The 14815-nt window shown below is 45.0% G+C and overlaps 1 protein-coding gene across 1 annotated transcript in view; it reads left to right on the top strand.

Moving 5' to 3' along the window:
• The first annotated feature begins 2107 nt into the window (after nucleotides 1-2107).
• PITPNC1 (phosphatidylinositol transfer protein cytoplasmic 1) overlaps nucleotides 2108-14815 on the top strand; it is a 71838-nt gene continuing 59130 nt past the window's right edge. The window contains exon 1 of the mRNA XM_052687806.1: nucleotides 2108-2706. Within this exon, the coding sequence (XP_052543766.1) occupies nucleotides 2659-2706 (48 nt within the window). The 5' untranslated portion in view covers nucleotides 2108-2658. The remainder of the gene's footprint in view (nucleotides 2707-14815) is intronic.

The raw sequence follows: 14815 nt of genomic DNA on the forward strand, positions 1-14815 counted from the left end.
CAACCCGGCGGAAGGGCCCGCACTGCACCAAGCAGGCGCTGCTGAGGGCACCTCTGAGCGGGGCGAGGCGGGACGTGAGGGGGGCGCCTCTGTGAGGCGGTCCGTGCAGGGCCAGCCGGCGGTGGAGCGGGATTTCCCGCCACTCGGTGTGGCGGTTTGCTGCCCGCCAATTGCCTCAGCGCCCCTCGGGCTGCTGGCTGAGATGTTCCCACGCTGTGGTGATGCTCACATCTCACGTGTCCGTAGTGTGAGGGAGATGTGTGTGTGAGTGAGGGGGGGGAAAGGGAGTGAAGTCAGTACCACCGCGATTTTACGCCATTTCTCCGCATTCTGAGGCAAACGCAGCGTGAATGTGGCGTAGCGCAGCCTCTGGTGCAGCACTGCTGTGTGGTGCGGGCGGAGCTGCGGGCAGCTCTCATGGCACAGCTTCCACTGCAACACCCACAGAGGATGTCCCCTAAAAGGCATCTGATGAACGTCCTTCTGAGAAGAAGTCCCAAGTTCCAAAGGTTGTTGTCGGAACCGCCGCTTCTCCCTCCACACGCGTGCACAGACAGCGCAGGGAGGAGCTGTGGCAGAACGTGTGGGGCAGTGCAGCAGGCACGGGAGGTGCTTTTGGTTTCCGTTTGACTTAGCGATGAAGTCGCTTCAAGGCCCCGTGCAAAGTTCAGTTTTTACAGCGTTTTTTCAGCAGGAGACCAGATGATTCTTTTTCCCCAGTTCATTTAACTAATAAATCACTTATAATTGCAGTAAGTAGATCTGAATTTGGATCTCTGTCCTCTATAGGTGATACTACACGTACTGCCTCGTTTGGGCTATTTTGCATGAAAGTTTCATTAGTATGTGCTACCATCGTTATGGATCGTGACTACAAGCTGGATGTTTACAAATGGCTGTTGTCAAATTTGAAGCAGAAGACGTAAACCACATTGTTCAAGCCTCGTTTGAAAGCCCAGGCTGTTAGCAGAGCTCCTGGATTTTCTATTTCTTTGTGTTCCACCGGGAAGTCAGGGTGTGTGAAATATGTGCCGTTAATGGAACGGAGCAAAAAAATTACATCGTTAGCTCCAGGAGATGGCACTGCGTCCTGCCTGCGCTTCAGATGATATACATCGCCTTGAGATCTACGTTCAGAGCCAATGAAAACCCGAGGGGTTCTGCTCTTGTTATGAAACGCGTTTCATAGTAGACCTCAATTCGTGTCCAACTGCCCCCAATATGGCATTTGATCACTTGTATCTTTGCAAATAAATTAGATGAAAGTGCAGGTGTGTCTTCTGCCACTGTGCAGCGCTTTATATTTCACGCTGCAGTCACAGGGCTTCCCTGCAAGCTGTGTTTTATGGCCATTCACTTGATAGAAGCAGCAATGTACACATGCCATGATTTATTCACAGTTACATAAGCGCTTGGCTTTCTTAGATGGCTTCAGAGTTAGCTGCCTGTGTAGTGAGGTGGAAATTAATAACAATTTATCTGAAACAACAAGAAAAAAAACCACTAGAAAAAAAAAAGGTTTAGCTATCAGGAAGAAGAAAGAAAAGGCCTCCCCCAGCGGTCCTGGCTTTGTTGTTCAATTGGGAAGGAGACACTTTGTCACTGAACTTTGCATGCAGCATTTTAAAGTAAATAACTGAGACAAAAACAAAACAAAACAAAACAAAAAAACAGTTTTATTTGTGCAGCCAACTCGGCAGGCTGATAGCGACGGGCTGACCAGAAGGGAAATGGGTGAGGCCTTCACATCCTGTGCGGGTATCTCCCCTGCACACACTGCGCGCTGCTGTTGTAACGGAGCCGTGCGGGCAGCCCCGGCTGCGCCCTCGCAGAGCGCCGCCTCGCCTTGTCGTGCGGCCGGCAAAGCGCGTCCCAGCGGGGTGGGGGTGCGGCCGGCACAGCTCCTACAGCCCGCGGTGCCCCCGTCCCGGAGCCCCCTCCCCCAACCCGCGGCTCCCCGTGCCGGGACGCTTAAATCCGCCCCATTGGCGGCGGCGGCCGCCGCCCGCCCTCCTTCCTGCCGCGCCGTGATGTCAGCCGCGCCCCCGCCGGGGCCGCCGCTCCGCGGCTCCATCCAGGCCGGCCGCAGCCCGCCCGCCCCCAGCCGCACCGCGGGGCCCCGCGGCCGCCGAGCGCTGCCCCGAGCCCAGCGGGAGCAGCGGCGGTCGGGGAGGAGGCGGGAGCCGCGCTCGGCAGCCGGGGGAGGAAGCGGCAGAAAAAGCCTTTGTCTCGGAAATCGGCGTCGCGGCTCTCCTGCCGGCGGGGCGACAGCCGCGTTCCGGCTCGCTCGGTCTTTTCGCCGCCCCGGGCATGTCTTGACACAGCAGCGAGAGGCCGCCGCTTTCGTGCGCTTCCGACGGATGTCTTTGAGCGTGCGACGGCGCTTCGGCTTCGAGACTTCTTTGTAGAGGTCCGTGCGTGTGCGAAATTCACATGATCGCGGGCTGAAGAAGGAAGAACGGGAAGAAAGGAGCGGTTGTGCTGCCGTTCTCCGCCCGCCCGGCTGCTCGCGGGGCTGCGCGGCGGACTCAGCGCCGAACGCGCACGGAGACGCGAGGGCACGAAGGCGATCCGCTGCCCCGCGCGCGGCTGCGGGCGCGAGCACTGCGCGGCATCGAGCGCTTCTCGGCTGGCCGCTCCGCACCGACGCACGGGAATATGCTGATGAAGGAGTACCGGATCTGCATGCCGCTCACCGTGGAGGAGGTAAGCTGCGCTCGGCTGCTCTCGGGCTCTTTTCTGCCGAGGAAGTTGGGGTCGGCTTCGCTGCGGGCGTTTGTCCTTCGTGTAACAAACTTGGGCTCGTGGCTGCCCGGAGAAGCATGTCTGCCGTGCAGGATAGAGGCGTCCTGCGGGAGGGAGGTGACCGGAGAGTGTGAGAAGGCCGACGGTCAGCTCGGAGCTCCTGCAACCGGACGAGTGGGAGAGGAATTCGGTGCGCGCTTCGAGGGCTGTGCGGTCGGATCCTGAACACGGGGGAGGTTTACCCCAAGCCCACATTATAAACATATCCTCACCTTTGCTCAAAATAACCTTGTAGATAGAACTAGCACAGGTGGGGTACGCAGGCGGTAATTTATTGGCAAAACTTTGTTTTGTTTTGTTTTTGTTTTAGTTTTTGGTTTTTTTTTTGTCATGTAACGAAACGGTTGGAAGTCACAGACTGCTTTTTCTCCGTGTTCTGAATTCACGTTCGGAACGTTACGCTTTATTTATCTGCTGACGCCCCGCACTCTACGTGCTTACAGCTCTAGGTGCGATAGCAGTACAGGTACAGCACGCGCACTGTACGTTCTTGCGCACACGCGCAGCGCACGCCCGGAGGCGCAGCAGTGCCGGTGTCCGCAGCCGAGCGCGGCGGGGCAGCGGCGCGGGCAGCCGTCGGCGCGCCCGGAGCCGTTTGGCCGCCAGGGGGCGCTCCGCCCGCAGGTGCCGCCGGCTGTGGCCTGCGCTGCTGTGCGGTTCGTGTTGTTGCGCCTTGAAGCCACCGCGTGTTGCCTTGGGCTGCTCGTGCCTCGTGCTGGGAGCGGGACTCCGAGCCGCCGCGTGCCTGGGGGTACGTCGGTAGGCATCGCTTTTGTTTCTGGTGATTTTTCGACGGAGTTATAAAACGCGTTGTGCTGTTGTACGGTAGCTTTTCAATACACAACTTTATTCGGTTATTGTATTATGATAAAGTAGACCACATTTTATCTGAGCCAATTCAGACTACTGCGCTTGTGAACATCATCTCATAATGTCATCAGAAGGAAGCAGATCTAATTCATGTTAAGTGGATCTAAGTTTTATTAAACAAGCTTTCTGGGTAGAGAAAAGTTTAAAACGTTCCCTGTGCAGGAATGGCTGATGTGTGGTGGGACAGGAGGTGCTGGAAGCCTCCTGCTCTAAAGAATGTTCTCAGTTAGCAAAGGTACAGCTTCTAGTTTGTTCGACCTGGAATCTTCGAGGTCCTTAATCCAGGAACTGCAGGTGAGGTGGCTTCACAATGGGCCTAGGGTGTGTCTGATACATGGCAAGAACTTCATTATTAATTATACAAACAATCAGTGACAAAACTTTGAAACTTTCATAACTTTTTTTTGTATTGTTTGCTTACAAAAAAAGTCTTGCACTGTATTTCTCATAGTGCTCATATTTGTGATGCCTCCTGCACTCTCTGAAGGTGGCATTGTATTTTGCCTTCAGTTCTACAGGAAGCACCAACGATGTGTTTCTTTGGGTCTGTGTAGGAGATGCATTAGGCAGCCGCGAGGAGAACCTAAAGGCGCAATTACTGAGATGCTGTGGCACTATGCTGTGGTTCCTATTCAATTCTGAGGCTCATCCATTAAAGGGAACTTTTATTGACAGGTTTTTAAGGGCTGTTACATATGTACTGTTGTAAGCTCCCAGCTTAGCCTTGAAATAATGTTGTGAAAGGAAGTATCATGTGAACTTCCAAGCAAAATGACAACTACTGGAAGAACTATGCAGGTTAGGTCAGAACATGGCTGTTGGTTGAATAAGCCAACAACATTGCCAATTGGAAGTCACTGTGTACTTCATTTGTGTTGCTACTGGATTGCATGTATGCAAATTCACTCCTTTTGTTAAAACTGAGACCTTACAAATTACAAAAAGCCATTTCTTTTCAGCAATACATAAAACAAGTTAAATCTGTTGCAGTAATTGCTTGGGATGTGTTGCCAAACTTCAGGCCAGCTGCAATTAATGAATAAGCTTGCTTCTTGGTTATTTCTCTTCTTGCATTTTCTTTTATTAGTTCATTCTTACAAATAGTTACATAATATAAGAGAGTATCATAAGAGGGTGCATTGTGTTGGCTTTATTAAGCATCGTCTGTTGAAAACATGTTCTGCAGCAAATGAAAGGAGCACCGAGTCATCCAGAGTAGCAAAGATGCTTAAAAGTTGTCCAACTCTTTCTCTGCAAATCAGAATTGTGTAATTCCTCATAGGAAGGATCATATGGTTTTGTGCCATAGAGGTGCCTTTATGTGAAATCTGCCAGGTGAGCACGTTTGTGAGCTTCCACTTTGGAAGAGGTGAAGCGTGGTGAAGTTGGTGAAGTTGATTTATGTGGAAAGTGATATTTTTTAGGGGGAGTGGGTGGAAAGACATTTCTGCTGGATCATGTTGAAAGTGGAGTTGTTAGTGCTGTAAAATGCTAATAAAGATGTGATGCTGGGTCACATACATTTTAAAGCTGCATGTAAATTACAGTAATCATCTTTTTCTTTACTTGAAAGTGGGATGGGTTTGTTCTGATCTATGTATGTGTAGGTAGTATCTAAACAAATGAAAACCAAACAAACAAAAACAGAATTTCTTTCCTTTGTTCTTTATCTCAAGCAAGATTATCTCTGCTGAAGTTGGTGGAACTGTGCCCATTCGATGCTGTAAACACAAGCTCAGTGAGTTCTGTGGGCAGTGCTGCCTGAGTGAGCTGCGCAGGAGCAGCTGTGCTGCCGGAGTGCAAACAAGCAGAGACCTGCGAAGTGTTCTTCAATGTTACACCCAAGATCCTTTTAGCACTTACTTAGAAATGATGGCCTGAGGGGTGCTGCGATTCCTTTTTTTACCAGAAGCACCCAGCTTTTAGCTCACTTCAGAATTCTGAGCATTATAAATTCTCCCATTGTGGATTGTTTACATAAAATTATTTCAGCAATGTGCTTGTAAGCAGTATTTGTGTTCTCTGAATGTTGTGTGCACTTCTCTTTTGAAAGATTTCATGGTCGGCTGTTTTGTGTACAAAGAACTTGTTAAAGCATGTTTTATGCCTGAGCTCAATGAAAGCATTTGAAGTGTTTTATGCTGAGAGCTGCAGGTGGACAAACCCATCTGTCTGTGTACCGGAGAAACCCTCAGTGGGGTGTGAAGTGTATGACACATTGCTCTAAGCTACTGATACTCACTCTGCAGTTAATGCAGACACATGAGGTCGTCTGAGCATTTTCTTTCCAGCTACAACCAAAGAATGTATTTTAACCAAAACGTAGATGTGTGCAACATCTGAAAAAGTGATGTGTTGTTTGTAAGCAAGAGCACTAGGGGCAAGCAGGAGGTGAAATTCAGCTGTTGAGTTCACTTTTAATGACCTGTAAGTCAAACAAATCGGGCCGTGTCAGGAACATGGCCTCTGCAGAAATACTTACTGTGGCAGTTTTGAGCTGATGCTGTCCAGCAGAAATGAAGGCTTGTGTGATTTCACTTGAGTCTGAACTGGAGGCAGCTATAAGATAGCTATACTCTTACGATGATCCCTTTAAAAGTTAGTTACAGTGCTATGAGAAGTGCCCCTTCTTTCTGTACTTGGTCATTCTTTTTGGAAGTGCCTTACAGGAACGTGAGAATTTTTACCTTCTTTCTGCAGTTAAAGGTGTGGAGGCTCTGCTGTGTTTGTCAGACACAGACTCAATGACTGATCTCAAAAAGGTCTTTACTCCATTATGGACCCTTCAAAAGAAATCCCTGTGTACAACTTCCCACAAACAGCTGATCTGGTCTTTTGTGCACGCTCCTGTCTGCTGTGTCACTGGACCTTGGCTGCTCTGTGCCCTTACATTGACCCAAAGCTCAGGGGCTGCGAGGAACCTTTACAACAACACTGCAGATAAAATAAGCGAGTGAAAGCATCAGCACTTCTAGTACTAAGTAAGGCTTTTTCACTCTCTTTTGACACAGGACAGTCATAAGAATGAAGAGTTGGCAGTGAGAACTGTATTTTAGTGTGGGAAGGAAGTGAATGCCTTGCCTTAGCCTGACCTTCCCATTGCAGCCATGGCCACCTACACAGCAGTGAGGGCAGCTGACAGACCTACACTGCAAATCAGGAGACCAAAAATAACTGATTTTCTTCTCCACTCTCATTTGCACATTGCAATACATTTCTTTGAGGGAAACAAGAAAACCTTTGTTCTTAGTTTTGGTGTAAATCATTAAAAAAATCTTTCAGTGCAGGGGATTAGGTATTACCTGAGGAACTCCAAACTCTGTCATACATCTCTCTTCATCTCTGCTGCTCTCTTGTCTCTTCTTGTCAACACTTCTCCAAGGGGCATATACATACAGCAAATAATACTGCACATTTGATGTGGTGGCAAAATATAGGGGCACGTTTTGCATTTCTCTTAAAAGACAATGCAGCTTGATGGTGCTCTAGGCCAGTTTCTAGATAAAGAACTATATGGATGTATTCTGATGCTGTCAAGAACTCCCATGAAGTGTTTATCTTTGAACCATAAAGTAGATTTGGAAACTACGGAACAGAGAGAAGGGCACAAAGTGTCAATAATGCCTTTTACAATGCAGTGCTTTGTTGGCATTTTTATTATTTATTTTCTGGGATGAACTTCAAGCTACTGAGAGCATGAAGTTCTTGTAAAAGTGGATGTGAATTCTGAAGGATCAGCACTTTGGAAATTGAGGCTCCTATCATTTATGTGCCTAATAATGAACACACTGACACCTTGATGTTATGTGCTGTGGTATGCCAAGTGCATTTTCCTGGAGTCCAGTCTGTTCTTCTTTCTCGTGTGTCTAATTATAAGTTTAGAAATCAGATTTATACGTGTTTTCACCTGTTTTTTGACTGACTGCTTCTAGTGGAAATGCTGAGTTGGGGTCTGAGGCAGTGATGGAGCACCTGGTGGGAAGGCAGGGCCAACCCAGAGAAGCTCAGGTGCATGCATTGAACCTATGTGACCAGAAAGGTCAGGACCCATCCCTTCCCAGTTAGCAGTGGAGGTGAGGGCATCTCTTTCTGGAGGTCTGTGTATGCCTGAGGCCTTTTAAAGGTAAGCAGCTCTTTTCCTTCGTTTCTGTATCTATGGCTGCTGCATTTGGGTTTGTTCTTGTTTGTTATAGCCAAAGACTTTGCCTCCCTATTGCTGTTATCGTCCTGTTGTAGCATTGCACTGCTTGTGTTAAATATGCCAGGTGATTTGTATCCTTTAAGGTATATAAAGCCCTTCAGGTTATAGGAAGAGAGGAAATTCTGTAATAACTAAGAAAGGTTAAAAATTGTCTTCCTCTGTGAGCATTCAGTTTGGTTTTGTGGTTTAAGTTTGTTAGGGATTGTGTTCTGAGCAAAAGGCTGCCTAGTCAAGTAGTGAAAAACCCATAGCATATAAGGATGATTCATTCACAGTGTTCTTCTTTGAGACTTACAGACAAGTACATTCCCTGGGCTGTGCTCACAGAACTGAGTTTGTGTGCGTGCTGCAATGCAGGCAGGCTTTCCATCCTCACTGTGTAACGCATGAGCAGCCATTAAATGCTGTATGGTTAGAGTTAGGTGCACATGTGAACCATGCAGATGTACTCAGTAACTGTGGGTGTGGTAAACGTTCTTGGTAACACAGAAAACTTCTTTATCGTCTACAATTATTATTTTAAAAATATTTTTCCACGTATTTCATCCTTGTCTTCTTTGGCTCATACGATGTCAGTGACGACCAGCAGCGTCTTTTGTAACACTCAATGCCTCGATCCCAAAGTGAAGCAAATTGGCGTTTTGCACTGCTTGGACATGAAGCCCTAAGAACATTGCATAGGGACACTGTGTGTTTATTTACCTGAAACTGCCAATATCTGCATATGTCTGGGAGGCACAGAAAGGTGCCACAGGATTGCTGACCAGATTCCAATAGCAGTGAGGAAAAGGCGATTTAGATTTCAAGTTGAATCATCTGATGGATGAGCTGGAGGTAATCTGATCTTTGTCTTGTTTATCTCCTTCTCAGTTCATCTTGATTCCCAATTTTGGTTATAGGTGAGCAGCCAATTTTGAGTCCTTGGATATGTATTAAAATACTATTTTTGTTTTTGTAATGTGGAGTGCTGAAATGGAGGAGTGACATCTTAATGGCTTTTCTTGGAAAAATTTCTCTATCTTCCTTTTTTTTATTATTCCTGTTTGCGGTCAGAAAATGCCAAAGCAGTTTTGCATTCTATTAGTGTTGCATTTTCGTGGCTCTGATGCTGGTTTTACTGTGCGTGCGCTGCTGAACGTTTGCGTATGTTTGTGCGCGTGTTTAATTTAAAGCAGAAGCGGTCGTGTCCTGAGTTCACATGCGGAAATATTTGCAGATTGGGTTTGTTTAAAAAAAATAAATAAATTTAAAAAAAACCTTAAGCTCTGCAGAGAATTCGTGGTTGCTGTTTAGGAGCTCCTCAGCAGCACATCTGTTCTAATATTAGTTGTGCCTAAGTGATTTAGGAATAGTTGGGCTCTGTGGGAATTGTTTTCTGTGAGCATGCTGTGTGCTTTATTTTCCGTTTCATCAGATTAAATGTCATATTAGGTTGACTCTGCTGCCCAATTAATGGCTGCTTAACTTTTTTTCTTCAGTAAAAATATTATTACAATTCATAACAAAATAATTATGTGATAATGACACTCCAGTATAACACACTGCTGCTGAATTGCTTGATTAACAATTGTTTGCTGATGACAGGCAGAAACACGATTAATTGTTAGGTGCATTTTCAGTTTCTTCTCTCAGTTTATCTAAAAGTTATTTAGAATACAAGGATAACCTTTAGTGCTGGTATTGCTAGGCTTCTTGATAGGCTACCAGTATATGCTGTGAGCCAAAAACCTCATAGTTATCAGAAAGGAAAAGGCAGTAATAATTTTGTTGTTAAGCTGAGCAGCTATTTTTCTTGTTATTACGTAGCAGGGTTTTGGAAGTAGTCTCACTTTGCAAGGCCTGTTGTGTGTATACTGGTCCTAGGAGGTATCATCTGACCACCTGAAAGATACTTGGCAAATTAGTGCTGCCATTTATCTGATTTTGTCAGGTTGCTTTTAAAAGTGCAAGTATACTGACATTTAAATGATAATTTATTCAATAAAGTAATTGTACTGTGACTTGACATAAGCCAACTGAAGGGCATGAAATGTGTACGTAATCATTCTCAAGTAACCAGGCTGCCTCTTTTATCATATAGACCTGAACTAAAACTTCTTCAGTTCACAGTTCAGGGGATGAGCTTTTGTTTTGCTTCTCTGTGTGAAAGGAAAATCATTCAGTGGAATTCAGAGCTCATGATACCACTGAGAGATCCCTGGCTGATGTCAGAGAGGCCGATATCTCACCAAGTATGTATGACAAAACACACGGCACGTTTTTAGAATAGAAATGTTGGGAATTCAAATTCCATTTCAGTTGCATGGTGTAAATGTGAATTCCGCTGTCTGCAATGGGTTTATTCTGGGTTTCTATCAGAGTGATTGAAAGCAGACTTGAAGTAACAGCTGTAAATCAAAAGAAAACTTGTAAATTTCTCAGATCTGTGAATTTCAACAAGGAGGAACTCAAACAGACATCTCTAATTCATTAGGATTCTTGCCTACCTAAGGGGCATTTCATACAGGCAGACTGAGGCCCTGGATTTGTGTAAATCCGGTGATAATATCTCTGGGCTTAGCTGATGGAGTATACAGTTATTGATGTCCCCACGCTGCAAAACTGAGCAGTAATCTCCCAGTTCTCATCCTAACTTTGCACAAACTCCGATTCTTTTCTTTCTCCCATTTCCGTGTCCTCGGTCACACTGCAAACGTGGAAGCCCAGCCAAGGCCATGCGGCGGGCAGCCAGCTGGCAGCGAGTGCTGCTCCCCACTACTGCCTGCTGCAGAGCAGAAGGAGCTGTACAGCACAACGAAACAATTGGTAGTTCAGCTCCCCCCTGAGTCCGAAGCCCGGGCTTGAATCTCATTGCTCTGTCAGTTTCCATGGATCTTTGCACCCAGGCAGAAGCTGAAGAGAGTATGGAGTTCAGGAATCTCTCACATACATCAGAGGGTTGCTCAGTTTATGTGTGTTTGTAAGCTATTTGCTTCTCACGTAAGCCCCTGGGTTTTTTTCATGGATGATTCAATATAAAAACATGTTTTCTTATTAAGGAGGCTCTTATACATTTGGGATATGAAGTTTTTTCCATTAACTTCAGTGGAACTGGAATAAAGGCCATTGTTGGTTTTTTGTTCCCTCCCCCCCGCAGTTTTGCTATAGCTTATTTTCTCTATTCTCTGCTATCTTTTTCTTTTTTCTTTTGGCTAAACGTGCACGCAGTCAAGTGATGCTGAACTTCAAAATCAATCCTGAGTAGGCTGGAGATGAGGCAAACATTTTAGTGGAAATGTTATGTCATAGGAACAAATGCCCATGGATTAGTTAGTTTATTTCTAGGGCTGCATGGGCTATACATTGCTATTTATAAGCTATTTATAATTTAGGTTTCTCAAGCAGCCACGACTGTGTTTATGTTGCCATGGTGTTACTTGCCATTCTTGAGGGCGGATAGTAAATGCTGTAATTGAAAATAGATACTCCCACAGAAATAAGTGTAACAGGTGGCTATGTGTTTATTTAATAGTGCATCAAGCATAATACAGTTTAAATGTGGATACCTCTAATCCTGCCTCTTCACCAAGATGTTTTCAGGCATGTCAGTTTGTTTTTGGGGGTCAGAACTGGAGTAAACAACATCAGTGGTTTGCACTACAGCAATCAGAGCAATGCCGGTGGCAATCGGTGGTTGCCCTCTGCTTCAGACTCCAGAAAACAAACATCCCTATGGGCATGGAAAGCAAATACAGCCACCCTCCACATCAGAGCGTCTTAACCTTCTTCTGGAGACTGCAGTCTGAATAAAGCTTGAGTTCCTTAAGAACGTTTGAGGAAAAGTGGCTGCTGGTTCCATCTGATTTCCTCATATGAGCCTTCTGACCTTATCCCATTCCTTATTTTCCTTCAGTTGTCAACCATAACAAATCATAGTTCTGTTTTGAGGTCCGCCCTGTCTTAATATAACATGGCTTAGTTTGATGTAAGCTTACACCCACCTTCCTGGCGCTGGTAACGCACATCCTGCAAAGGCAAAGCGATTCTCCCTCTCACAGGCAAAAGCTGCAAGAATGGCTTCTCCATCAAATCAGCAAATAGGAGGCTTTTACCTAAGGAGCTGAAGGATACGATTATATGAGGTGCTTTGCATAGAATAAAAAATGAATGGTTTAGCTCACAATAAACTTCGGTATCCTAAAATTACAAACACGAGAGCTGAGGCACAAGAGGGCCTTGATGCTTTTTTTTTTTTTTTCTTTTCCTGCATTTCCTTGGATTCTCAGTCATTGTTTGTAAAGATGTGTTCTAAAGCAGTCAAAACCTCGGCACCTTGATGTTAGTTACATCAAACTAGAACCTGATCAGAGCAAGTCTGCTTGGGGAGATTCCCATTCAGTTTTGCATCTGCACAGGGTTAAGTCCCCCAACAAATCCTTTTTTCTCGCCCATTTCAGACCCCAAAACACGTATCCCGTGTGCAGATTGGTCTGCAGGTGAAAGATGTTTCCTGAAATTTTAAGCTGTGCATTTTTATGGAGCAGTTTTTTTTATCATTGGAGGTATTTCACAACTTCTCAGAACAGACTCCTCTTTTGATATTTTTCTTTCTGTGCATGGGAATCCCTCCCAGCCTCCTCTTGTCATTGTTTGTCCTCACCCATACTTCTGTTGTTTTGTAGTTTTGCCTCAATGACTCAACTTGGTCAAATCCTGGCTTTCTTAAAGACCACATCCCAGGATGTATTCTGACGTGGTTTATCTGTTTGCTAATGCACTTGTGATGTGTGGAATTTCAATACATATGCACAGACCATAGTTCAGCCCTTATTTTATAATACTTATATAATAATGTACTTCAAATTTCATTTGGGAGAAGATAATTAGCTAACTTTTGCTGTCACATTTTAAAATACTTTCCTGATAAGAGCCTTTGAGGCTATTCTAATGATTTCTACTACGTTTGGTTGGCTTTGATGCTCTAGTTCTTCTTGTCCATCGTAGATTGCTTCTCCTCAGTCACAGCCATGGAAGGTAGAAGTTGAGGGGGTCAGAAGCCTTGTGCTTTGTTCGCGCTTTCATGACCAAACTTAAAGCATTTGTCATTCCATGTAGCTCTATTTTGTGGCTACAAATATTATGGTACTTCTATCAAATTAAGCATAGAATTGTTAATTTCAGTACTGCCCGAAAATGTAAGTAATAGGTGTGAATGTGTACCTGCCTATTTTCAGCTGGGTATTTTGGAGCTGAGGTAATAAATCAACTGTGATCTGCGTGTTCTTAGATAGCATCACAAGAATGAAATGTTTGAGCTGTATGACATAATGTAAATCAGATAATCGATCTTTCATGATGATTTAAAACCGTGTCATTCTATTTTGTTTATCAACTGTTTGTCTCTATGAGGATGGCAGCTGTTGGAAAACTTGGGAGCTGTCAGTGAGAGCCTTACCCTGCCGTGTGTGATGAGGTTCTGTGGGAGGAGATCAGAAAGCAAGTCTCATCAGGACTTCGGGCACTGAGAGCAGTTTGGAGTAAAAGGATAGAAACACAAGGGCAGCACCTTGAATTCTGCTGAAAATGTATGAAAGCTGAAGCGACTGTAGGTTTTTTCTGTCAGAAGTAATCCAGAGTATGAAAAATAATTCAAAACAGCAGCATTGTTTCACTCTATTTGCTGCAGATGTTGTGTGCTTTAGGGTGTTACTCAAGAACACTTCAGCCAAGATCAGATGGTTATTATGGAAAGCGTTTAAAAATAATACATTTTAATGAAACCACATGCAAGATATCTAATAGGTGTGACTGTGAGAGCTGTGAAGTGCAGAGCAGGTTCCTGTGAGCACTGCCCTGCTGTCTCCTGTCGAGGTTTCTGTGGCCTTTTTTTAGAAGCAGCGGTTGGACTTCCGTCCTTACTCTGTTAAATTTTGTATCCACTAAAGGCTGGGTGAGTCCTGTGGGTTTTGATAGGGCTATAGGGTAATGCTGGTAACATGCATGGGTGCTGTTCCTCTCTATAGGTCTTCTGGGATGTTTCTCTAATTTCTGTGTTAAGTCTTGTGTTCCAAGTCATACATTCAGATGTTTTCTTAAGAAGGAACAGCACAATACTGGCTAACCAGTAGCAAATGGGTTTGACTGATTCCTTTCTCTGTAGAAGACCGTGGTGAAGTCTGTTTTCATCCCCAAGTTCTTCCATCACTCATGCAGTGGAGGTGACCCAGTGGTGGATTTGTAGTAGCAGGCCTTAAGTTGGTTGTTCTGGGTGTCCATTGCCGCTGGGGTCATAGAGACACTGTCACTCTGCTTTTCATCTAATGGCAGTTTCTCTCTAAGTGTTGAGAGGCTGCAAGTGATCACAGTAATTCCATATCCTCTCTGCTCTGTTCTCTCCTATTTTCCACTTTGTACTCTCTATAATATGCCTCCCACTCCATCTTTTAAATCCTTGTTGTAGGAGGTTAATTACGAAAATGTGGCTTTCCATGCTTGTTGGGTTCAAGTTATTGCTTGTTCTTTTTATATATTGTTCATTGGGGATTTTAATAAGTTGTGGATGAGCATGCTGCCATTGCTAATGAGCACACTGAGTACTTTGAAACCCAGCACAAATCCCTCTGGGTCTTCACCGGTGTCATCTCTCCAGTGATTGGAAATTATTTGTCTGTTGATTTTATTTTTGCATTGTATCATTTAAGCAACAATTTATCGAGATAAGGGACTTTCTTGTCTCATGGCGATCAGTTTCCTCTAGAAAATTTAGGGAGTGGCCTTGGGAAATAGGCTTCCGAAATCAAATTAGTGCTCTCATCAGCTATCAGCACTTCACTGAAGAGTGAGCTTAGCCCACAGTGTTTATGCACCCATACTGTGCTATTTACTAAATAATTTTCTTTTTTGCTTCTGCGGTCCAAATCACTCCCATACTGTCTGTTTTCTGTTTGGTACATTGAATCA

The sequence above is a fragment of the Tympanuchus pallidicinctus genome, unplaced genomic scaffold, assembly GCF_026119805.1.
Source record: "Tympanuchus pallidicinctus isolate F22 unplaced genomic scaffold, pur_lepc_1.0 scaffold23, whole genome shotgun sequence".
In the NCBI taxonomy this organism is placed as follows: Eukaryota; Metazoa; Chordata; class Aves; order Galliformes; family Phasianidae; genus Tympanuchus; species Tympanuchus pallidicinctus.